At 33.4% G+C, this 27,205-nt stretch overlaps 1 protein-coding gene across 2 annotated transcripts in view; it reads left to right on the plus strand.

Annotated features, from left to right (window-relative positions):
- Window positions 1-27,205, plus strand: part of si (sucrase-isomaltase) — a 59,717-nt gene that overhangs the window by 21,353 nt on the left and 11,159 nt on the right. For both annotated transcript variants that reach the window (XM_058751847.1, XM_058751848.1), the window contains 22 exons: window positions 218-302; window positions 1,838-1,894; window positions 3,445-3,569; window positions 4,336-4,424; window positions 5,089-5,138; window positions 5,292-5,465; window positions 7,853-7,996; window positions 8,137-8,331; window positions 8,903-9,057; window positions 10,056-10,224; window positions 11,347-11,443; window positions 14,330-14,442; window positions 14,728-14,853; window positions 16,356-16,487; window positions 16,660-16,779; window positions 18,199-18,261; window positions 18,675-18,791; window positions 19,941-20,031; window positions 20,125-20,263; window positions 20,361-20,494; window positions 21,534-21,568; window positions 21,814-21,930. In XM_058751847.1, the coding sequence (XP_058607830.1) occupies window positions 218-302; window positions 1,838-1,894; window positions 3,445-3,569; window positions 4,336-4,424; window positions 5,089-5,138; window positions 5,292-5,465; window positions 7,853-7,996; window positions 8,137-8,331; window positions 8,903-9,057; window positions 10,056-10,224; window positions 11,347-11,443; window positions 14,330-14,442; window positions 14,728-14,853; window positions 16,356-16,487; window positions 16,660-16,779; window positions 18,199-18,261; window positions 18,675-18,791; window positions 19,941-20,031; window positions 20,125-20,263; window positions 20,361-20,494; window positions 21,534-21,568; window positions 21,814-21,930 (2,527 nt within the window). The remainder of the gene's footprint in view (window positions 1-217; window positions 303-1,837; window positions 1,895-3,444; window positions 3,570-4,335; window positions 4,425-5,088; window positions 5,139-5,291; window positions 5,466-7,852; window positions 7,997-8,136; window positions 8,332-8,902; window positions 9,058-10,055; window positions 10,225-11,346; window positions 11,444-14,329; window positions 14,443-14,727; window positions 14,854-16,355; window positions 16,488-16,659; window positions 16,780-18,198; window positions 18,262-18,674; window positions 18,792-19,940; window positions 20,032-20,124; window positions 20,264-20,360; window positions 20,495-21,533; window positions 21,569-21,813; window positions 21,931-27,205) is intronic.

Consider the following 27,205-nt stretch of genomic DNA (forward strand, 5'->3'; position numbering starts at 1 on the left):
TTTGTTTGTTTATTTGATTTCTTGTTTTTGTCTTTTTATTGTTTTTATTTGTTTGTTTATTTGATTGTTTTTGTCTTGTCTTGGCATTTTTGTTTTTGTTTGTTTGTTTCTTTGTTTTGTTTGTTTGTTTGTTTAATTTATTGTTTTTGTCTTGTTTTGGTATTTGTAGAATTCAGCAGTCAGGAACTGCTTTATAAAAATTGTCTCCACTCTGCAGGTTTTATTCTGACAGTGAAACCTGGGCAGTGCACAAACAGTTCATGTGGGGAGCACATCTTCTCATCACACCTGTGTTGGATCCTGTGAGTGAACACACACACACACACACACACACACACACTGTTGTATGACTTCCTGTAAGCCCATGTGGATGACCTCCTCTGGGACAAATGTGAGGAAGATGGGACTTTTTCTCTCTCTTTTCATTTCCATCGCCTCCTTTTCTCTCTTTCTAATGAGATCGTCGACCTCATTATGAAGAAATTAGAACTGAATATAGATCGCGGCCATGTGAAAATGGGTGATGAATTGTTTGAAGAGTCTAATGTGGCTTCGTGCATTTTATCAAGAATATGACTGAAACAGACTCTTCATGTTCAAAGAGCTTCCCATGAGATCACGGCAAAAGGCCCGTTTTGAGAAAGTTTGAGGCACATACGTCAAAAGATGCTTGTGTTGGGGTTATCCAAATCTTCAGAGAGCGTATGTGATGTAAACACTTCAATCAGCGGCAAAATCCATATGCATCAGCTGCATAAAAGATTATGATAATTACTGGACCATGTGGTACGAAAAAAAGTTGTAAGGTGCTATAACAAATTGCAGGGAAGAAAAACTGCTGTTGTTTTTCATCTTGCAAGCATTAATTTAATGACACCCGACATCTAACTTGCAGATCAGCTGAACTTTGATCTTCTCAACATGGGTTTTGACTAGGGAAATCTATTCCCACCTTCAGATTTTTTTGTCGTCTTAGCCATCTTTTTTAAGTGCTCAAATGTTCTCACTCATCTTCGTGTTCTCAATTAAAGAGTCAAGTATGTTGGTGAGCTTCAAAGAGAGAGAAGTCACCGCTGTGTGAAGGTCAGGACTGCTTTCAACTGCAAAGAAACTCAAAAAAGTTATCTTATTGTCTATATGGACAGGCACAAAGAAAGACTGGCAAGTCTGTGAACAAGCTTTATATGTTTAAGAAGATCAGGCAAATTTGAAAAATATAAGACTTATATGTGTATTTTTTCTATACTCTACCATGCAAAATTTGATTTAATAATAATAATAATAATAATAATGATAATAATAATAAATGCATAAAAATATGCATTCAATTAATCAAAAATTACAGTAAAGGCATTCATTTACAAAATGTGTATTGTTCATACAGGTATATAATTCAAACTTGGCTCAGTCAATCAGATTTTAGTGTCATAACTATGATTTTTTTTTTTTTTTTTTTTAAACACACTATTGCTATCTTAAAGTCACTCGTGGTCGGGTCTTCAGTGCACAGTGCCTTCAGATTGATATAAATATCATATTTGAGTGCCACCATCTGAAGTGTACAGTGTGTTTTCCCTCAGGCACAGGGATGAATCATCTTTTCTTTTGGTTTGTTTGCTGCTTCGCTTTCTGTCAACTTCTTACTCTCCGATATCTCGCTCATATTTTCTCTTTCTGAAGCTTGAAAAACCATGACAGGTAGACCATACCTCAGAAAAATCATCACTGGTGATGGTCTGCCCATTAGTTTAATGAATAATGCTCATTATTAAACCATCAAAATAATGTCTGTAATTATGTTCAACTAATTTTCCTGTTTCGTTTTTTTTTTTTTTAGGGTGTTGAATGGGTGGAAGCCTATATCCCAGATGCCATCTGGTATAACTTTGAGACGGTAAGACCACCCTCTGGCATGTTAATAGTAATGTTCATTTTTGGGTGAATTATTCCTTTAAAATCTGCTTGAAACCACTGAGTTCTTGTTCCTATTGTGAGTCAGAGGCAGAGGTTTTCGTTTAAGCCTCTCTAGAGTCTGGTTAGTGCTCTAAGAGCCAGATTAACTAGCACCGATCAGATCACTGATAGGATCGGTCCCTTGCGTCCGTGTGTTGCGCGTCTCAGAACGGGTCGATTACAGAAGCCGTGATTGGCAAAGCAGGGCTTGAGTGACCCTGGCAGAGTGAGAGAGAGTTTGATGGAGAGGAGCGACACAGAGAACCTGATTGGATCTGAAATGACTTATGGATAGAGCGGAGACTCGATGTCTGTCTCGTCGTCTTGGCATTGACCTAGTCACACAGTCAGAGAGAGGGGTGAGGGGTCTCGAGCTAGAGACAGGTAATGCAGGCAGTGTGAGGTAAAAAACATACTGAAAGTAAGTATATGTTAAGCTCAGTTTCTGCTGAAATATTATAATGATTACTTAAAGTTATTACTGTAAAATCAAGAATTAATATGCAAAGCATTCAGAATATATTTGTCACTTTATGTAATTTTATTATTTTTATAAAAATGGTGGTGAATACCAATTTATCAACGTTTTGTTGTAACTCTATAGTTTGGTAGAAACTATCACTCTGTTTATAAATCCAGTAAGCTGTTCAATATAAATATATTTATATCAATACTTTATATTTTATATTATATATATTTACATTTGAATCAATACAAAAATTATTAAAGTTATCTAATTCAAAATTGACATATTTTTGAGACTATGATTACCATATATATATATATATATATATATATGTATATATTTTAAATGATGAAATATCATAATATATTATTTATGTTTAAATAATTTGTATTCAAATTCATTTACATTTATGCATTTTGTTGTTACTGTCATGCTCCCCCAAATAAGCTACAGAAATACACAATAATAATTACAATATTTTAAAATTATTTGCAAAATATATTCTATAAAAGTTTGGGGTTGGTGAGATGTTTTAATGGTTTTCAAAGAAGTTTCTTCTGCTCACCAAGACTGCATTTATTTGATTGCAAAATAATGTAATAAGTAATATTTTGAAATTCTATTACAATTTAAAATAACAGTTTTCAGTTTCTGGTTTAATATTTTAAAATGTTATTTATTCCAGTGAGGCTGGATTTTCAATGGTCAGTCTTCAGTGTAACATGATCCTTCAGAAATCATTTTATTTGAAATATTTCTTCTTCTTATTATGTATTCTTATTTTTAAACCTGAAACTTTTTTTTTTTTTTTTTTGCATGATTCTTTGATGAATAGAAGGTTCTAAACAACAGTATTTGTTTCAAAAATAAAATCTTTTGTAACATTACAAATAATTTTACTGTCACTTTCGATCAAATAAATGCATCCTTGCTGAATAAAAGTATTTTTTTTTAATCATGTTGATTTTTAAACAATAATGTATTATGCAGTATATTTACAATGTGATTTTTGGTTTGTTTTATAGGGGGTAAAGATTACAGAGCGCAAAGCAACAATTAAAATGTACCTGCCAGAAGACAAAATTGGTTTACACCTGAGAGGCGGAGGCATTCTGCCTGTACAGAGACCAGACGTCACCACTACATACAGGTAATGATGGGAGAAAAAATAAATAAAAAACATATAGCCTTAAATGACTAAAAAGCTCATATTAAACTACTGTACTGTCACGAAAGCCTATCCATGAAGACCCAGCCATAAAACACATCTAATGCCCCCCAAAAAGAGGATCTGCTACGTTTTAGAGATTGTATTATAGTATTCTGGACAAATACTGTAGTATTCTTTGAATTACCATAGTATGTGAATAGGACAGCCATTCAGTACAACACATCACTATAACATTTCATATTGCAAAGTGAGTGTATAATACTGAAAACAGACACATATTTATGGTGTTGTGTTTTTTGTGTTTCAGACATGTATTGCTTGTTTATTATTCCTGTCAGTGGTAGTTCTGTGTTTTCATTCAGCTCGTTCCTGTTCATCTGCATGAGGCCTGAGTTTCTATTTAACATTAGCAAAATTGTTCGAATTTCTCTCTGTGTTCAATAGCTATTTATTTTATAGTGCTTTTATTTCCCTTCAGCAGCAGAAATGGAAATGCACTGTATCTCGTAAAGTATCTTTTGGGGTGCGCTAGCATTCAAAGTAGGGGTGATACTCGAATGCATCACAAATGCAAGGTGAAGTACAAGTTATTTAAAATTCATCCGGCTGTGCTGTACGGTGTCTGTGACATATTATTCACAAACAAGAATCCCATCTGAACTTCAAAGGATCCGTTTTCTATCTGCTCTTCAGTTTCCGGTAAAAAGTTGTACATTTGTGTGATGAAAGTTGTGTGTTCCCTCAGCCGGCGTCATCCCATGGGACTGATCGTCGCACTCGATGACAACAAGGCTGCGTCAGGCGAACTATTTTGGGATGACGGAGACTCTCGAGGTATTTTAGAGGGGCTTGCTATTAATTAAAAGTTGTTTTTTCTCCTGTAGTTCACTGTCAGAAACAAAAATCTACCTTATACAGGACTCAATAAGAAGATTTTTTTTTTTCTAAAAGCCCGCTTGAGTCAGTAGTTTAGATTTCTACTTAAATTTCTTATGTTTTTCCCTTTTATATATTTATTTTGTATTTACATTTCATTCAAAGTTCATTTTCTTAAAAAAAAAATAAATGCAATTCATTTAATTAATTAATTAATTTGCAAGAAGAGTTACAATTTAACCTTATGATAGATATAAATTCATGGAGCAAACATTTTGCTTGGATGGGTCCAAGACTTGTAATTTTAAATTAGCAGAATTTACAACATCAAAATGTTCAATAAATTAACAGTGCAAAGAAAAAAATAAATGTTTGAGTTTGCAATGCATAAAAACACATGAACTTGAGCAACGAACGTCAGATGTAGTGAAAGAGCAACACTGGCTTGAAACTCTTTCAAATTGGTCACAGGTTCATTCTTGTTGTTGCATCTTATAATAGGCTTTTTGAAGCTAAATTATTAGATTAATTCAAATGTTTCTTGGAAAAACAAATAATCCTTGTGTGACTCACATTTAAGTTGATTGGTCTCGCATAACTTTTCCTTCTGTCTGTTTCTTAGATACTGTTGCATCCGGTGTTTACATTCATTACCAGTTTTCCGTGGCTAATGTACGTCATCCTAATGTCACATTTTTGTTTGTTAGATTGCATTACATTGTATGTCCAAAGCACATTTAAATAAGTTTTAACTGACATCTATTACAAAAATCTTTTTATTTATTTATTTTTTATTTTTTTTTTTTTTGTTCTTGGCTGGATCAGGGTGTTTTGTCAATGCAAGTTGCCCACAATGGATACCAGGATCCAAACAACTTGAAGTTTGAGAACATCACAGTGTTGGGAGTGACTGCAGCTCCTGCTCTTGTGGCCGTTTCAGACGGCAGCACTGTTATCTCTCTGTCTGACTCCCAGATTCAATACGATATTTACAAGCAGGTAATCATAGTTTTAATATTGGAGTTTTCTATTCACCACCAAAGTCAGTATTAAACAGTATGTGTGACTTATTTTGATTAGTTTATTCAAGAACAGGGTATAATGGACATAAATTATAAAGTAGTTTGTGTTATTTTAGTATCACTGAGATACTACACTGAAAAAAAAGTGATAACTATTTTTTTAAGGTAAGTGATTGCAAACAATTTATTTTAGCTACATTTAGTAAAATACTTCTTCTTTTTTTTTTAATTTAGTAAATTCAATTAATCATTTAGTTCAGTGTATTATAGTTTTTCTTAATATTTTGAATAAGATTTTATTTATATAGTTTCTGCTTTTGTGTTAATTTTAAGTTTTAGTGGTTTTTATTATTATTAGTTCTTAAAGTTTTTTTTTTTTATAAAAGTATAAAGATTTTACTCATTCTATTTCAGCTTTAGTTAAATTAAATGAAAATAAGAAATGTTGTCTTGGAAACTAGCTGAAATATATATATATATATATATATATTTATTTATTTTACGTTGATAACATTTACTTTATTTCTAGTAATATATATTTTTTATGGTTTTAGTTTTAGTAACTAACTCTGGTTTACAGCCATTTAAAGCAATAATTAAAAGCAGTAAACACTGTGACACTCAGCTGACCTCAAACATTAAAAGATTAATAAACAACAAAAAATTATAGTTTGCATAAAAATCTGCAACAAAAACCACCATAAAGTATGCTTACATTTGCATTTGCACACTTTCAGCTGTGCACTTTTGTAATGAAAGTAACGTTTGTATTGTTTTTGTATTGTAATAATATATATTAAAACTTTACACCGTAATGACAACGTTTTTGCATTACAGTACTAAATAATACAGCAGTATGCAAACATACACGATGCACTGCAACTGAAGTAAAAAATAAACGCCAACAGGCAGATAAACTGACAGAAACCTCAATGTAATATTTTCATTAAAGCCAAGGTTTTCTCAACAAAAACCATCTGAAAATAGCCGTCCTTCAAAGGGCTTTGCAGAATTCTCATAAATGTATTAGCTAATTTGACATTCGGAGAACATCTCTAAACGAAGTTAAAAATGAAAAAAAAATCACAGCCGACATAACGTAATTAGGACTGTGAACCAGTCCAACAAACCATGTCCACAAAATGGAGCCTGACTTCTGCTTAATACGGAGCAGGATTCCCTAGGGTACCAGGAGAGGCCCTGTCATTCCAAGTGAGTGTCCAGGGATGCTCACGGACCAGAGATTGATTTTGTCAGGGCTCTCAAAAGCACACATGCATTAGCCTATGATGAAGGGCATTGCCTTCTCTCAGAGCTCAAGGTCTTGGAATGACAACACGTGGACGTGCAGACTTTGGTCTTAAACTACGCGTGACACATTAATGTCAGCTGCTGTAATTTATGGCACGTTCGCCAACTAACGCAAACACAACAGTGTTTGTCATTTTTGTCATCCACATCTCTGGCTCTGGCTAGGATTCTGATGAGAATACACCTGCTGTCTTTTGTGTGATATGGAAGACAGACGGGGCCAAAAGTCTTTAAACAGAACACGTGTCAGCATGTACTGTTCGTCCGTATTAATATGACAACATGCACACCAGCCAATGACATTTCTATATTTGAGACTAAATTTGCATATGCAATGCAGTGATGCGTTGTTGTATATGTATACAAACATCAGACATTATATGTGTTCATGAGAGATAATGCATCAGTATGTTGTGTGTGATGTCAGTCGTGTGTCATAATTTGTCATGTGCTTTTTATTTGTTTAGTTCAAGGTTCTTTCTCAGGTAGAAAAGTCTTAATTTCATTGTAGCATTAATCAATTTACTCTAGCACAGTAGATATCAGTAAAGCAATGCCGCAATAAACTAAAGAAAGAATTAATATGTGAATAAATCTAGAGGTAAATCTAATTTAAAAAGCATTAGACATTCGAACATGACGAGAATGTGCTCGCATTGAGAGACACTTTCAAATTTGTTGTCTTAACACGGTAAAACTGTGCGTCTTTAAGCGTACTAAAGAAACGTAGTGAAAACTGATGCCTTAACATGGCCAGAAATGTGTTCATAATTGACGAACGCTGTGTCTTGACATGTCCAAATTTCGCATATTCCATTTAAAGACCTTTGGCCCCATCCACCTTCCATATTAAAGGGGTCGTGAAATGAAGAATCAGATCAAAACGTTCTGACGTTCACAATTTACATGACTTTGTTTGTACTCAAGAGTTGTTCAACGTTCTGAACAACTCGTGTCTGTCCATCAATCACAAGAGCCATTAATGCTGTTAGGTAAAGAAAATCTGTTAGGTCTGCTAATCATTGTAATCATTGAGTATTTTTGGTCTGCTAGGTGCTACATCTGAAAAATCTGGAGCTGGAACTGGGGAAGAACTACACAGTCGACTGGGAAGCCAAAATGTCTGCAAATATTGATTGCTATCCTGAAGGGGGAGAAGATCAGGCCAAATGTGAAGCCCGCGGCTGCATCTGGGAGGTCAGAGAGAGACGATATTTAATATTCAACCCTGTCATTTTCAGACAGACAGTTTGTTTTGATGTATACGGAAAGCAAATAGCAAATTTGTACGTTTGCTGCATTTGCTGTAACGTAATTGTTTTTATTCTCTTTCGTAGCCATTAAGTATCGTTCGGTGTTATTACGCCGAGAACCACGGCTACATCACCAGCAACAAGGTTGAGACACCAAGTGGCATCACTGTAGATATAGACCGCAATACTGAATTCCCAAGTCAGCGTTCTCGATCTCGAGACATCAGCAAGCTACGGGTGGAAATCACATACCTGAGTGGAAGAAGCCTGCGTTGGAAGGTATGCTTTTCTAAATTCTAAAAGACCAAAGAGTTTACATTTATGCATTTGGCAGGAGCTTTTAGAGGTTCAAAGAGGTTATTTTGGCAATAATGTGGTAGTTTTACTGTGGTTTTCACTGTGAAAATTATACGTGAATTTATATGTGAAGAACTTAATTTAAAGAACCTTTTCCCACTATAAAGAACATTTTGTGCAATGGAAAGGTTCCATGGATGTAAAAGGTTGTTCATGGGACCATAGATTTGGAATCTTTATTTTTAGGAGCATTGGGATTTGAACCCATAACATTGGCATTATTAGTGCCATGTCCTATTATTTGAGTGTTTTTTTTTTTGTTTTGTTTTTTTAAGTAGGAATTAGTAGAAGTAGGAAATAAATAATTACATTTAAAGCCCTATTCGGACGGGACTAGTTTTCTAAACTATGTTTGAGTTTCGATACTTATCACCTGACGTCTGCAAAAACACACATTTCTCTAACGACCCCCTGTAAAACTAGTCCCGTCCGAATAGGGCTTAAGACTGAGATTAAGACTACAGCATGACTGATTTTGTTCCTATTCATCTAGATCTTCGACCCAGAAAATCCACGCTACGAGGTCCCCGTTCCCCTCGACCTGCCAGCCACACCAGAAACAGTGGAAGACAACAGAGACTATAGGGTTCAAATCAATGTCAAACCATTTGGGATCCAAGTGATCAGAAAAGGAACAGAAGAAGTGATGTGAGTAACCTGAATTACTCTGGTAACATGGAGTTCAGAGAGGTTCTTTGGCAATAATGTGGTAGTTAATAGGTAACTGCATAGTAAGTTGAGTAATAAGCTGTCACCATTTATTGAGGTTTTTCACCATTTGTAATCACCTTATACACCTTATTTGGCAGACCTAAAGCAACTTTGCATTGCATTCAAGGTAAATTGTTTATGAATTTATGTATTTCCTGGGAATTGAACCCATGACCTTGGCATTGCTAAGAACATGCTCTACTGTTTAAGTTAAATGAATAAATGTTTTTACATCTTTTTACATTTACATTAATGTTTTTTTTTTTTTTAAACTACATTAAATAAAAAATAAATATATGGTTTCTAAATTAAAGAGATAAATCACCCAAAAATGAAAATTCTGTCATCATTTATTCACCCTCAAGTAGTTCCAAACCTGTATGAATTTATTTGTTCTGCCGAACACAAAGGAAGATATTTTGAAGAAAGTTTGAAATCAGACTGTTTTGGGGCAGAACCATTGACTTCCATAGTAGGAAAAAAAAATACTATGGAATTCAATGGTGCCCCAGAACTGCTCTGTTTCCCACATTCTTCAGAATATCTTCCTTTGTGTTCAGCAGAACAAAGACATTCATACAGGTTTGGAACTACTTGAGGGAGAGTAAATGATGACAGATTTTTTATTTTTGGGTGAACTATCCCTTTAAATAAAATGCATACATATAATATACATATATTAATACATCTTAAATGCATACATATCTAAAAAGAGGACTAGCATGTCAAAGTTCCCAAAGGTATTTCAACTACAAATTAATTGGAAAAAGCAACAATGAAGCAGTGTTGTAAAGGAGCACATGAGTTGAACGCAGAACTAGTTCTGAATAGCGGTGCTGATGGTGCACTTTCAGGGTTTTCTGTGAGTTTTAGGACTATTAAAGCACAGTTTGCCTTCTTAATGAAAACAACTTTTGTTGAATCTCATTCTCTAGATGGGACTCGGCCATGCCGGGGTTCACATTCTCCGATCAGTTCCTTCAGATCTCCACACGCCTTCCCACAGAATATGTCTATGGTTTTGGTGAAACAGAGCACCCCACCTACAAACATAGTCTCAACTTCCACAAATACGGCCTGTTTGCAAAAGACCAGCCTCCAGGGGTGAGTGTCAGAACCAGTGGTGATGTTTTTACAAGCCTTCCTGAATGATAAGTTATCTGCACTTTACACATCACGATACAGCCGGCCATGGTGTATAGTTTGGTCATTCAGTATAGTAATCAAAAGCAGCAATGCTATGACAGTTCACCTCAAACATTAAATAAATAATTACAATCAATCAATAAAATCGTTTATAAAATTAAGCTTATTTTAGTTTAGTTACGTTTTGACTTTTTTTTCCCTTTTATTTATTTATGTAATAAAAGCAACCTTTCTCAGAGTTTTTTAAAATGAAAATGAATTGAATTATAGTATAACAAATACCACCATGAAATATGCTCATTCTGATTAAAGTAATGTTTGCAAGGTGTTTCCACATTAAAAATAACACACATAAAACATGTATTATTACATAGTCACATAAAACATTAAAACATATTCCCATAAAAATATATATTACAGATTTCACATTATTAGTATTTAAATAGACTTCATTTTCTTTATTTAATTTTTTTTCTTAGATTTTTTTGCAAAATATAAATGATACAAATATTATTATTAGTAGTATTAGTATTATTAAATTATTGTATATATGCATACTTTTGTGTTTGGTAATAAAGTTATTAAAAAAAGATATTAGAATGATTTCTGAAGGATCATATGACACTGAAGACTGGAGTATTGATGCTAAAAATTCAGCTTTGTATCACAGGAATAAAATACATTTTACAATATAATCACATATGATTTTTTCATTGTTTTAAACTGTAATAATATTTCACGATATATAAAAGATCATATACGTAGGTTTTAGAAAGTGCCATACAGAAAGATTGACTCAGCTGCAGTGATGTTTTTGCACCTCTCGGCTGAGGTGCAACCTTATTCTCTGACTCACTTCATGTCACAATGCCCAGAGAAACACAAGTAAAGACAGAGCTTCATGAAGGAAGAGAGAGGGATGTAATTAGGTTAATTAAAACAGAGAGATTGGATTTGCAGGGTTCATTCCTTTAAGCCAAATAAAAATCTCTCATTAACACTTAATTGTCTGTTTAACACTGAGAACAACTGAAATCGCATCACAAACTCAAACTCTAATCTCTTTCTCCCCATCTGCAGTATAAACTGAACAGTTATGGAGTTCATCCTTTCTACATGGGTCTGGAGAAATCCAAAAATGCTCACGGCGTCCTCCTGCTCAACAGCAATGCTATGGGTGAGTAAAACCAAATACACTAAACATTTGTGTTTCACTTGGACACACAGGACACAACCTGCACTGGATGGTCTTGCTTGTAGGCTGAGACATCTTGAAGCAGCCTAAGAAGGTTTCCTGGTTTAAACTGGTCTAGCTGTGCAAAAGCATAGAAGACATTTTCAAAGTAAATTAGTCAGTTACTTAAAACTTTTGGTGCTCTAGCGGTTAATAAACAGAACTGCATGCGTCTTGCGGAAGAACATTGTAGCCGGATCTACCTCTCTTTGTTTATGTCTATGACGAATCACGCAGGTACTGGGCTACTCCGCAGCAGTATCTACCCGAACCAGTCTAAAATAGTCCGAATATAAACACTTATTAAAATACAGTAGTGATTCAGGGCAAGCCAAAAACATGGTTTGGAAAATGGATTCACGGTGTACTCGCTTATTAAATTTTGTACGTTTTGAACACAAAAAAGTTACGGACTGCAGCTTTAACAACTAATCAGTAGTTGGAAAATAGATTTGTAGTACATAATAATATTATATATAATAATAATAATAATAATATAATAATAATTTATATATTATTAATTTATTGGAATTATTTTCCAATGTTTTGTTGAATATTTTCTATATAGGGAGATGTTTTAAGAAATATATAATAAAATATATTTTGCTTAAGTAAAGGCTATAGAAAAGCTATTTTAGGCATATTAAGAGATTTTGCATTTCAAAATTATTTCCATGACAAACTGAACAGTTCTGTCACCAGTTTCCATTACCATGTTGTGATAAATATATATATATATATATATATATATAGAGAGAGAGAGATTTTTTTTTTTTTTACTAAAAAAGTCGTTACACTATAAAAATAATTTTTTGATCATGTTTAATTCAATGTGTTATTTAATTGTGAAAATTACTAACAACTTCTTGGTAAAAAGTGTTTTGACCATTATTTTATTTTTATTTTTTTGACCAGAAAACCAGTTTACCCTGATTTCATTTTTTTTTTTTTTAAATGGCTACTTGGAAACAGAGACAACATTTTAAAGCAGCATATACATGCTTTCGGTGCAAAATCTGTTCCAATTGGTCGGCAGAAACATTATGATGTTGTAAAATACCTCAGATGACAATCACAGAATGCATTGGAAAGAATCGAGAAAAAACATTGCAGTTGTAGAACCGAACAAATACATTCCAGACTTTTCTGTAAGACAAAGAGTTAAGTTGTAAAAAACACAGTTGTTTGTGCCCTTCACATTTCTGTTCATGTAAAGGGCACCACAGTATCTCCGGGAGCAATGTTTTTATTGTCTATTTATGAGACTAAAACTCATCAATCAGCCACTTGCTGCATCTTTAGCATTGGAACAAATAAGTCCATCGCTCACTGGCGCCAACACTGGCGTGAGTTTTGTCAGCAGGTCTTAAGAGCTGACGCTATTTATCAGAGGCAAGAGGTTGTCATTGAGCTTCAGTGTGAGGAGCGCTTATGCTTATTGCAGGAGTTTCTCTTGAGCTGCTTACACATAATGGTGCTGCTGCAGTGGGGCTTTTAACAGAGGTGTGCTCTCAGAAAGTCTTCTGCATTCAACTGCCATCTCGCAAACGCTCACACACACACATTTTAATTCTTACATAAACACACATGCGCAGGCAGTCGAGTAAATGAGCATCCTGAGAACCGCAGCAGGAGAATAGCTTTGATGTGGTCCACTTTACTCAGAAGTTCAAAGTAGTGCCCTTCAGTTTGAATGCAGATTTGTTTAACACCTCAACGCATACAGAATGATGCAGAAATGGACAGTTAAGGAGGCGTTAAAGACCTCTGAAATGAATTGAAGGTTTTATTGCATATGCTGACATATTTATTTTGTAAAAGGAAGTTGGGAATGTACACTGAAGGACTCTTTCCTTTTTAAAATACCTAATGGTTTAGTTTTTTTGTCACAGTCAAATCACATTTGGCAGCTTGTGCACAGAAAAAAGCAAAAAAGGCACTTTCAGAATTAATAAATCAAAGCCAATTACTTCACTACTAAATCGTAGTTGGGAAAAAAAAATTAATGAATAAAAAAATATATATATATATTTATATTATTCATGTTATTTAGTATTCTTACTATTTATAAGACATTTTCATAATGATTATATTAAAGCCAATTACTTCACAACCAGTTAGTAGTTAAATAAAGGGAATTTATAAGTAATAAATAAGTAGAATATAGGGAATATTTGTATGTGTATAAAATAAACTATAAATTATTATCATTTTTATATAATATAATTGTGTAGTTTTCTGTAATATTTTCTGGCTAAAATGGCTAAAGACATATTTTGCATTCTTTTGAGAATTTCATTTTTTATTTATATACTTATGTTCATTTAAATGTATATATATTATACTATTTTACAGTGAAATACTGTTACAATAATAAGAATATAATGGGAATTATTTTTGATAATAAAAAAATAAATAAAAAAATCACAATTTAAAAAAAAAAAAAAAGTAAACACAAAGTAAACATGAGAAAAAGTGTTACAAACAGGCTTCATTTTCTTTATCCAAAATATAATTGCACATTTTTCTATTTTGATTTTGGGATGAATTGTCAACTGGACGTGTTTTTGCAAGTGTTTTCAACCCACAGACATGGACTTCAAACCACAAAACTCTCATTTTAATTTTATGGGACCCTTAAGATGTAAACATGGTCTTAAATTGTGTCTAGTGTGCTGTCTGTCATAAAAGCGTTAGAGGGAATCCACTATTGCTGTTCAGAGACCGTAAGTGTAGGAGTGTAAAAAATAAGCTTATGCGACACATTGAGTCACTGGGATGATGTCATCCATGTTTTTGTTTTTTTCTTTTGGCTTGTTTTGCTCTCAGATGTGACCTTCCAGCCTACTCCAGCTCTGACCTACCACACCATTGGAGGTATCTTGGACTTCTACATGGTGATGGGACCCACTCCAGAAGAAGTGGTTCAGCAGTACACTGAGGTGTGTGTGTGTGTGTGTGTTTCTTGGCTTGATGAGGTTTAGCAGCTGGAGTCTCTCTGCCTCATTGCCCACAGTGTACTCAATCTAAGCACACACACAAAATAACATCCAAAAACTCACATGCATAAATGAAATACATAAATATTTATCTAAAGGAAGCTCGCTTGTCACATAGACAGAAGGGGCTATTAGATTCTCTTAAGCCACTTGAATATTTATGTCCTAAAATGTATTTGCATAAAATGTAAAATATTTTTCTCTTGGTTTGTGCATTTTGTCTGACAGATGATCGGCCGCCCGGTTCTTCCAGCCTACTGGTCGCTCGGATTCCAGCTTTGCCGCTACGGCTACTCCAACGATACGGAGATCGCAGATCTTTACAGAGACATGAAAGCAGCTCAAATACCTTATGTAAGAATCTCATCTTGTAGTTTGTGCATGTGTCTTTCAGTCTCCTCCTGAATGCAACAATAAACACAGTTACATAACTCTCACCGACCTTCAAAACTTGCATTAGAACTTCAGGAATATTGTGTTTCTCACTTTATATACCTCAACCAGTTATTTTGCAGGGATGTGCATCTTGAATGATAAAAACTCAACGTTCTGTGGCTGTATTAAGACTTAAAGTTGTACCTGGAGTGAGTCACCGACTCATAACATTCATAAAAATGCCTTCATAGTCCTTTTATTAGAAGTTTCTTCTAAGAAAAGCATCACTAGTATTTATAATTGCTCATAGTTTGAGCTAACAATTTGAACAAACCCCTAACTCTTAGTATTACTCATTAACATGTAACTCGCCTTGCACTGTTTTTGATACTGATAATGAATGATACCTCAAATTTTGTGACTTGAGAAGTCTGCTGTTCATTTTTCAAGGGATTTTAGAGAGGTCTGTAATATATATTTGTAATATAAATATATATATATATATATATATATATATATAGTAACTTTATCGTCTTGGAACTAAATTACACTTGGCAGCTTGTGAATGGACAAAAGCAATGATGAAGACACTTTCATAATTGATCAATTAAAGCCAATTACTTCACAATGAGTTAGTAGTTAGAAATTACATTTTTATTTAATTATTAAAAATCAGTTTTTCATATTATTCATGTTTATTTTTTTTTTATTTATTACAATTATTTTCTCTAGTTTTATATAATGTTTTTCTCCATAATTAAGGGAGATGATTCACAACATTTTGAACTAAATTTGTGTGCATACCAATGTGTTTTTAAGATATATATATAGAGAGAGAGAGAGAGATATGTATATGTGTACTGGTTTTTGTGGTTTACGGGGACAACATTTGTATAATGACATGGGTATGACAGAGGTATTACAATTTGAATGTGGTTTATGAGGACACTGCCTATGTCCCCGTAATTCAAAAGGCTTAAAAAACATACTAAATGGTGTTTTTTTTGAAAATCTAAAAATGCACAAAGTTTCCTGTAAGGGGTAGGGTTAGGTGTAGGGTTGGTGTAGGGCAATAGCACATACAGTTTGTACAGTATAAAAACCATTACGCCTATGGAGAGTCCCCACAAGGATAGCAAACCAGACATGTGTGTGTGTGTGTGTGTGTGTGTGTGTGTGTGTGTGTGTGTGTGTGTGTGTGTGTGTGTGTGTGTGTGTGTGTGTGTGTGTGTGTGTGTGTGTGTAAAATTTTCAGTTACAGTAATTAGAATCTGATAGGAAATTGTGAACATATTGTGAAAATATGCCATCTCAACCACCCAGATCACCTTAACAAATGCATAACAGCTGCTTACAACATAATACCATAAATTTGGTTTCAAACCAAAAGGCATTACTAAGCTGCGCTCAATTACTCATTCACTTTGGAAGTTCACATTTAAGTTTAATAATCATAACAATTGACCTTTGATCCCTTAAAGGATGTGCAATATGCAGACATTGACTACATGGAGAGGCAGATGGACTTCACGCTGGACCAAGTGAACTTTAAAGAACTGCCTGCTCTGGTGGACCAGATGAGGGCTGAGGGAATGCGTTTCATCTTCATCCTGGTACAAACTATTCTCAATTACTGAGAAAAACAAAGTTGTTTCCATGAAATGGTAACTGTAATGAGAACAGAGTGATCGATGTAGTCTGACATCAGTACGGTCTTCTTATTCTGGCCAGAAGCATTCAGAGAAATGTATTCTGTACCACAACAACATGCTTTTTTTGTTTCAGGACCCCGCGATAGCGGGCAATGAGACAAAAGGCTCCTACCCTGCATTTGACATCGGGATTGAAAAAGACGTTTTCATCAAATGGCCTCCTGAGCTCAGCAATGACATTGTGTGGGGAAAGGTATGACAAACACAAGGAGGAAGAGGAACATATATTGATTCTGAGTCAGTGCCTCATAGTTTTGTTGACAGTATATTTTTCTCTGCTCTGCAGCACGAGTTTGAGGTCCTTCGTGTTCTGCAGCACCTTAAACTCTATTTGTAGTTTGCTTGTGTTGTAATTTAAAGAAGTATAATACAATTATCTACAGGATAATCTATGCCTGTTAGCATAGAAATACAGTAAGTTTACCATTGCTCAGTGAGGATTTGACAGTTAGTTTACATAAAGTTTTTTAAATGATTTTCTTTTTTATTGCATATTGTCATACCAATTTTCATAATTTTCTCAAACAGGATGAATGTTTTATAATGAAACAAACCAAATGATACCAAAAAATGCCACTGATCATCAAATCCATTGCTAATCCTCAATACTAATTGTGCTGTTGTTTTCCCTCCAAAAATGATGTCACTGGCATCAAGGATAATGTAATTATGATTTGTTGTGCTGTATCATGTAAGTCCTAAATTGGAATTTCTCCAATTTAGTCTTAATTGGGAATAACCACTGGAAGGCAAATTAATTAACCCGTACTTCAGTGACAAGTTGAACATCATCTCCAAAATAGTGATGAAGTGGAAATTTGTTGATTATTTTCAAATGCTTGTGAAAGAATTCAGAGTTCAAGTTAAATGAGGTTAAAGGTGCTGTATGCATGTTTTTGACTGCACTAAAGCATACAATACCATAATACGTTTGCAGTAATTTAGGACACATGTTAAGTGCACATCCTTTTTTCTTTGAAAAACAACACATCAGCCAGGTATTCTAATATCAAATGTGTGTTACGTGTCGGAATGTCTGTTTTTGTTTTGGTGTGACTCTGCCCTCTGCCAGTTTACTCAATAGTCTTTCGGCTCCCTGGGTTGCCAGTTGGTATAAAATAAAACGTATCACAGGAAGCCAGAAAACAAACTGGGTCAAAGACTGCAGATTCTTCCCAACCTAAAAAAGCCTCGGTCTACAAAGCTCTATGAACTCAGGCAAATTAAAACATGGATAAATCAACTCATCAATGTACAGTGTAAGGCTTGTCAAACTCCGTTGTCAATTGTGCTCGTTCTTCTTGCGTATCCTCAATCTGGCAACCCGCATGAGCATGGAGTCTCAAAAAGGAGGTTTGGGAGAAACAACTGTCTCCAATATTTTGAACTTAGACTGTAGTACCCTTTTCAATATTAGATGCTGTACCTTTAAATTAGGAAACGTCATCTAGAACGCGTCATTAATTGAAGGGATTTTCACAAAAATAGGATGAAAAATTAGTGATACTGAAAACACTTCAGGAAAATCAAAACAAATTAATCACAGAATAAAACCACATTTCCCTTAAAGCTTGATTTGTTTGAAATATTTTGTTGTTTCTGTCTGTCATAGGTGTGGCCTGACTATCCCAATATCACTGTGGACAATTCTTTGGACTGGGATACTCAAGTAGAGGTATCTGCCTATCTCACATTTTATATTTCTCTCTTTCTATCTCTCTTTAATCAGAGAGCCGGACATCTTTTTTCTTGTTCCCCCTATTCAATTCTATTCATTCTGAAATCATGAGTACAATGGGCTATAATTGCAAATGTGGTCAAGAGAGATGAAGGTGATATCATAGATTCTATCAACCAGTCAGCATGTAGAAGACAGACCATCGGCCAATGAGCACATAATAGTGTTATACTATATCACTCACTATTATATCAGCCAGTCAGTATGTAGAAGACACGCCAACAGCCAATGAGAACAGATCAGAAGTGAATCAGCACATTATTATTTAAACAAATTAGCATGTTGCACTACTGTAATATCCAATCAACCTGCAGCAATTCTAATAATGTTTGTTTCACTTAAACGTTCAGCTATTCAGAGCTTTCGCGGCGTTCCCTGATTTCTTCAAGACCAGTACAGCAGAGTGGTGGGGAGAGCAGATTAAAGACTTTTACAACAACATCATGAAGTTTGACGGACTCTGGATTGTGAGTGCTTTGTCTTTTTCATATTCATGTTGGAATATAAAGCAAAGTTTTTGTTTCGATTAGACATCCTGCTAGTAACTAATAAGTATGTCAACTAACTTATGATTTTGCAAATACATATCAACTAACTCTCATTAGAAGACTGTTAGAATTATGGTTTGTAATATACTGTAAGTTGACATGTTGCCTACTTGCAAAGTTACTTATAGTCAGTAAAATGTTGGAGGACTATCAGAATAAAGTGTTAGCTAATGTCCCTAATGAAAAATAACTATACTAAAATGTATTTGAAATTTATTTCATGCCACATATACTAGAAAAACATTTACATATTTATGTACTTAATAAAAATACCCTGCAATTGTACTTTTAGTATACTAAACTGGTATACTTAAAGTCTGCTAAATTGGAACAACTAATTTTGTACTGGGAAATGCACACAAATTAGCATTTTGCACTACTGTAATATCCAGTCAGCATGTAGGAATCGTTAAATTGTGCGGAATTAGTGCAACTAAAGATATACTGAAGAATATTTGATTGTGCTAAAGTGGAACTATTGCAAGTACACTTCAGGTACACTTTAAATATCTTGAATTTAAAGACTGATATTATTCAAAGATCATACAATCCTCATCAATAGTGACATTAAAACACATTTTAGACTTAATATTAAGAAATGTGCATTGTGCACAAGTAGTAATCCAAATAAAGTTTCATTTTAATTTTCATATCAGTAAGTCTCAAGCAATATGTCAGTAAATATGTTAATAGGTTTGAACTATACTTAGTATTACATAAATGTATTTGAAACATATAATGTTTTTACTAGGGGTAAGCAGACAAGTAAGCAGTCAGTTTTATGAATTAAAATGGTAAAAGATATTCTTTGAGCACATATGTGCCATTACACACCATTGTTACTCTTAAAGCAACACATCTAACTCTAACCGTAACCGATAGATACCTCAAAAATGATAGATTCATGTTGAATATGTCCTACTTGACAAAGTCATGGTGAGCTGTGCAAGAACAAGTGAAGGTTTTGTATAGCCACGCCCTATTCCTGCGCTCATTTGCATATGTTCACAGTTTTCTCCTTTGCATTCTTTGAATGATAACCTTGTCATTGTGTTTTGCTTTCTGAAGGACATGAATGAGCCAGCCAATTTCGTGCATGGCACCGTTGGAGAAAATTGTCTAGGAAATAAAGATTTGGAAAATCCTCCATACATGCCCCGTAAGTTCCTATGAGGGCACGACGGTCAACATTTACACTTGTATTTAGCACTTTCTGTCCAAAATTAATCTGGATGCGTGTGACTTTTCCCAGCACTGGAGTCCATGCACCGAGGTCTGAACCACAAGACTTTATGCATGAACAGCGAGCAGATCCTGGACGATGGCACACGCGTCAAGCATTACGATGTCCACAACTTGTACGGCTGGGCTCACACAAAACCCACTTACGAGTGAGTTTTCTGTTCCTCTGCATTCGCTACTATTTTATTACTCAGTTGTTCTGGAATGAGCTTTAATCCCTGTGTTTTTTTTATGTGTATTTCCCAGTGCTTTGCTTAATACCACTGGAAAGAGAGGTGTCGTAGTTACCCGTTCAACATACCCATCTAGTGGACGCTGGGCAGGACATTGGCTGGGAGACAACTACTCTGCCTGGAACCAGCTTCTGAAGTCCATCATAGGTATGTGTTTGAAGATAAGCATCGCTAGTGCTCATATTTAGTACACAATTGTTAAAAAGTTTGGGGTCAGTAAAAAATCTGTACTTTTATTCAACAAGTATGCATTAAATTAATCAACAGTGACAGTAAATACATTTATAACATTACAAAAAATATGTAAGAAAAAATATCTAAGAAAACTTTCTATATATAAAAGAATCCTGAAAAATAAATGTTTTTCGGCTTCCTCAAAACTATTAGGCATCACAATACTGATAATAATTAGAAATGTTTCTTGAGCAGCAAATCAGCATATTAGAATGATTTCTGAAGGATCATGTGACACTGAAGACTGGAGTAATGATGCTGAAATTTCAGCTTTGATCCCAGAAATAAATTACATTTTAAAATATATTCAAATAGAAAAAAAGGTTATTTTAAATTGTAATAATATTCCACATTTATTGCATTTTAATTTTATTTTTTATCAAATAAATACAGCCTTGGTGAGCATAAGAAACTTATTTCATAATCCAAAACTTTTGAATGGTATTGTATATTAAAAGGAAACTAAATGGGAAAGTTTTGCAATGATAATTTCAATGTAATGGTCTTCTGAGGCATCAACAATGTCCTGACTTTTTTTAAATATGGTGCAAGAGTCAACGAAAAGATAGCAGAGATATGCAAGAGAAAGAAAAACAAAACAAAAAAAAAACACAGCAAACCCAGTGCTGAACTGAAATCAACAGAACTTGAAATCAAATTAAGGACAGCAAGACACATAACCTTGCCTCAGATTATTATAGAGACTTCTTAAAACAGGCCAGTAACAAACCAGTCAGAACACCCTAAAAACATGGCAACAAGTTTTGCATGGGCAATCAGCACATTTGTTTTATATCAAAATTGTTTGTCCTCATCCTTTAGTTTTTGACACACCTTTCTCATTAAACGTGGTGTTTTATTGAACATCCACTGTACACTTCAGGGCATTAACTGGATATCTGTATCCATGAAAACCAAACTCCTCTCTCCTCTCTCTCTTTCTGTCTTTTAGGCATGATGGAGTTCAGCATATTTGGCATCCCTTACGTAAGTGCCTCTCTCGTTCTGCCGCAGCACTTGCTATTGATTTTTCATTTGTGCTTTATTTCCTATCAAACAATGTTTTTAGTTCAATTGGGTGCATTACACTTGCATGCAGCCATTACACTGCATCTAGTGTTTATTTATTAATGTTTTGGAGTTGGCGCTTGTAGCCCTGTTTTTACAGAGATCTATATTTGTGTTTTTCTCTCTATGTCTCTCTTCTCATACTCCCTTTCCATGTGTTTCAGACCGGTGCTGATATCTGCGGCTTCTTTAACGTTGCTGAATACGAGATGTGCCTGCGCTGGATGCAGCTTGGAGCTTTCTATCCATTCTCCAGAAACCACAACACCATCAACATGCCAGTAAGAACACAGCTTTAGAGAAGCTTTATTCATGCATTGGCTTTTTTATGGACAGATGTAGGATTTTTAGACCAGCGTTAACCAAAATTTGACTAAATCTTATTATAAGTCTAGGTATGAGGTTAGTTTCATCAGTCAAATTGTGTCAGAGCTCTTTTCCCTTAAAAAGATCTTATGCTTTTCATCACATTTCATAATTTTTGGATCTAAAAATTGGGATTTTGATACAGAAATTTGCTGGGCTGCACATTTGAGGTATTTATTTATTTTTTAATTAAAACCTGTAAATTTCAATTCAAAATGTGATTAAAAAAAAAAAAAAGTGTCCAACTTTGCTGAGCTTGTTTGTAGGGCTGTACGTTTAAAAGTATTGATTAAATATCAATATGCCTGTAAAAATAATATAAATATTATTATTAAATAAAATATAAAACTAAAGAAATATACCTATTGTAAAATACAGAAATTAGTATTTAAATTAGAGAAAATTATAATAACTTATGCTTTTCTTCTTTTCTTATTATTACTAAGTTAAAATATTAAACTAAATAAGAAATATTAATATTGTAATATTTGTAGGGTGCACAATATGGCCAAAAAAAAAAAAAAAAGTAATTAAATACCAGTATGCCGGTTATAATAAATAAATAAATAAATATGATTATTGTTATTATTATTATTATTATTATTAATAAACTAAATACAAAATATTGTTATTGTAAAATATAGAAATTAGTATTTAAATTAGAGAAAATTATGATGATGATACTACTACTACAACTACTACTAATAATAATAATAAATTATGCTATTCTTATTCTTATTTTTGCTAAATAAAATATTAAACAAAAATATTACTATTGTAATATTTTACTGTAAAATTAAAATAAATTATATTATTATTATTTTACAGTATGACTTTTATGACAATTTCACCAAGCGATTTTGCTTTTATTAAGCTTAATCATGCTCAGGAAATTGATGGATGTGACAGGGGACATATGGGGCCATTGTACAGCAAACAGTGTGAAATGGACCTTAATTGAGCCTTATATGGCGTTAAGCCTGATAATCAGTGACAGTGAGTGACGGGCATCAAAGCAGAGGTTGAAACAAGATAATGTCACTGTACAAACAGCCATGACAACTTCCTACATGAACGCTTGTCTGTATGACGCCCTGAGAGAGTATGAAAATGATCTCTGAATCACTGAGACAGACAGTAGCTCCAAAACACACAATTGAAAAGGGCCTCCCACACGGGCTCTGAGTAATATCTGGCATCCATAGACAGGTGGGCTGTCAGGTATTCACTCCGGCACTTGTTTAAAATGTGACCTTTGCAAGTTTTGGGACCTGTCACAAAAATCCAATAAGCCTGGGGAGTGAGAGGGATCGATATGGTGTGGGGAAATTCTTCAGTGAGTGGACGTGGCAGCTTCGTTGCTAACAGATACATTTGGGGGTATAATGAAATACTCAAAGTTATCCAGAACCCTCCTGGGCTTCAATCATTAAGAAACAGCTTTGCTAAATGAGTGATTAAACAAAGGACGAACAAATCGAAATAGAATTTGGAGTGGAAATGTAGCCAAAAAATCCTAAAAGAATGTGCACAGAATTAATTGAACAGTTTTCTTTCTTTCTTTCTTTCTTTCTTTCTTTATTAAACTTAATTAAAATAAAATGTATTAATTTATTTATTTCAAATAAAAATATTATTAAATTAATCATTTTAAAATAATTATTTTTAATTTACCATTTGTTCATTTGTTTGTTTAAATTTAACCTTATTTAAAATAAAATAAATTCAGTGTTTTATTACAAATAATTGAAAGTACTGTTTATTTAATTTACCATTTCATTTTATGTTATTAATTGCACAAATATATTTATTTTTAAATATATTTAAAATCCTTTAAATTAAGTTAAATTTAATTAAAATGAATGTATTTGACTTAATTTAAAAATATAAAAAATATTTACTTATTTATTTTGATTAGAATAAACGAACTAATTATTAAATTAATTTTTAATTTACAATTTGTTTAAATTTGACCTTACAAAGAAAATAAACAATGTAAAAGTTTAATTAAAAATTATTTAATGTACTGTTTATTTAATTTACTTTTTATATTTTATTTTATTATGAGAGTCCTTCTTTTATTGTATTGGAATGATGTCTAATGTCTGAATGGTTAAAGGAAAATCTGTAGAGAATTTGTAGGAACTGTAAAACCCATCAGGATTTTCTTTAAATTTATTTTCCTACAAGTTTTTTTATTTATTTATTTATTTTTTATCCTGCTGGTAATTATGACGGTCCTTTTGGGAACAGGGTATTGGGAAGTTTTTGTTTTGTGCTATGTTGCAATCATATGAGAATTTCTATTACAATCCTTCAGGATTTGTTGTAAATTATGACAGAAATTGGGGTTGAAGACATAGCGTTTGCTATCTGCTCCCTATCATTTCGCTGCCTTTGTCAATAAAACTGGCGAAAAAGCAAAAGAGAAAACATTTGTGCAATATTATACGTGCATATTCCTTTGGGATTTGTGCTAGAGTAAAACACAGAAGTAAAAATGCTAACAAAAAACGCTTTTAAAATAGCTTGAAATGTATCATTTCTGGTATTTGACATGCACTGTCAGAGACCAGGGAATGTAGAGGGCTTTATTAAAACAAAAGTGCAGAGCAGTGCTTGCGCGACAGCATGTCCACACATTTTCTGCTGGTGCTCTGCCGAGTCATTCACTTGCTCCGGTGTGGATGTGTCCTCCGCGTGTCTCAATGACAGTTTCAATAAGAGACTGTCCTCAGCTGGCCTCTACCCCGCACCGGACGTGTTTATCCCTGCACGTCCCCTTGCTGCTGTAATTACCCCTCCAAGATGTCATTAGCTTTAATGTGGCTGCGCAGGCAAATGGAAGGTCATCCAGAGACAAACGGCAAAGGATGGAAGGCGTCAAGGTGGCCTGAATTACTAAGTGATAGAGAGAAAGACATGTCAGATAGTGAATAAGAGACACTTAATGTAGTCAAAACAGGAGTTTTGTGTCACTACTGAAGGAAATGTACTAATATTAATGACCACATTTTTTTAAGTAATGTGATCTGACTAGCACTGGAAGTAGCAAACCCTGGATCATGGCTGTATATAGTTTTTTTTTTTTTGATTTTATAAATTAATTTCAGCATTAATCGTAATTGTTTTAGTACAAGTACAATTAAATGAAAGTAAGAAATATGTTGGCAAGTAGCTAAAATAAAGGTTTATTTATTTTTTTGTTTAGTTTTTTTTTTCCCTAGCATTCATTTTAATTAATAATTAACAGAAAATAATTTTTAATGTTTTGAGTTTTAATTTAATAACCCTGTTCCACATATTTCACATTTATAATTTTTTCCTCAAAATAATAAAAGTTAAATAAAATAAAATAATATCTCAACATATCAAAAATAAATTAATAAATAATCTGGAAAATGTTTACTTTGTATCAAATTAAAAGTGTAGTAGTAGTAGTAGTAGTGCTATATATATATATATATATATATATATATATATAATTTTTATTTATTTTTTATTAATTTTTTGTTTTTCAATTTGATTCAAATTAATTTGTATAGCATTTTCAAGATTAATATTGTTGCAAACTAGCACTTAAGGTCCAAACAATAAAAGGTTTCTGGTAAGATAATAAAACAAAATAAATGGATTTAAATAAATAATTTACATATACAGGTGCATCTCAATAAATTAGAATGCCGTGGAAAAGTTTATTTATTTCAGTATTTCAACTCAAATTGTGAAACTCGTGTATTAAATAAATTCAATGCACACAGACTGAAGTAGTTTAAGTCTTTGGTTCTTTTAATTGTGATGATTTAGGCTCACATTTAACAAAAACCCACCAATTCACTATCTCAACAAATTAGAATACTTCATAAGACCAATAAAACACTAAATTCACTAAAAACATTGTTAGTGAATTGTTGGCCTTCTGGAAAGTATGTTCATTTACTGTATATGTACTCAATACTTGGTAGGGGCTCCTTTTGCTTTAATTACTGCCTCAATTCGGCGTGGCATGGAGGTGATCAGTTTGTGGCACTGCTGAGGTGGTATGGAAGCCCAGGTTTCTTTGACAGTGGCCTTCAGCTCATCTGCATTTTCTGGTCTCTTGTTTCTCATTTTCCACTTGACAATACCCCATAGATTCTCTATTTTATAAATTAATTTCAGCGTTAAACATAATTGTTTTAGTGCAAGTGAAATTAAATGAAAGTAAGAAATATGTTGGCAAGTAGCTAAAATAAAGGTTTAGTTTTAATTTTTTTATTATTATTTTTTTTTCCTGTTAACATTCATTTTAATTAATAATTAACAGAAAATAATTTTTAATGTTTTGAGTTTTAATTTAATAACCCTGGTCCACATATTTCACATTTATTTTTTTTTCCTCAAAATAATAAAAGTTAAATAAAATAAAATAATATCTCAATATATAAAAAATAAATAAATAAATAATCTGGAAAATATTTACTTTGTATCAAATTAAAAGTTTAGTAGTAGTAGTAGTAGTAGTAGTAGTAGTATTAGATGGATTAAATAAATGGATTTAAATAAATAATTTACATATACAGGTGCATCTTAATAAATTAGAATGCCGTGGAAAAGTTCATTTATTTCAGTAATTCAACTCAAATTGTGAAACTCGTGTATTAAATAAATTCAATGCACACAGACTGAAGTAGTTTAAGTCTTTGGTTCTTTTAATTGTGATGATTTAGGCTCACATTTAACAAAAACCCACCAATTCACTATCTCAACAAATTAGAATACTTCATAAGACCAATAAAAAAACATTTTTAGTGAATTGTTGGCCTTCTGGAAAGTATGTTCATTTACTGTATATGTACTCAATACTTGGTAGGGGCTCCTTTTGCTTTAATTACTGCCTCAATTCGGCGTGGCATGGAGGTGATCAGTTTGTGGCACTGCTGAGGTGGTATGCCCCGGTTTCTTTGACAGTGGCCTTCAAGATTCTCTATGGGGTTCAGGTCTGGTGAGTTTGCTGGCCAGTCAAGCACACCAACACCATGGTCATTTAACCAACTTTTGGTGCTTTTGGCAGTGTGGGCAGGTGCCAAATCCTGCTGGAAAATGAAATCAGCATCTTTAAAAAGCTGGTCAGCAGAAGGAAGCATGAAGTGCTCCAAAATTTCTTGGTAAACGGGTGCAGTGACTTTGGTTTTCAAAAAACACAATGGA

The sequence above is a fragment of the Onychostoma macrolepis genome, chromosome 18 (genome assembly GCF_012432095.1).
Source record: "Onychostoma macrolepis isolate SWU-2019 chromosome 18, ASM1243209v1, whole genome shotgun sequence".
In the NCBI taxonomy this organism is placed as follows: Eukaryota; Metazoa; Chordata; class Actinopteri; order Cypriniformes; family Cyprinidae; genus Onychostoma; species Onychostoma macrolepis.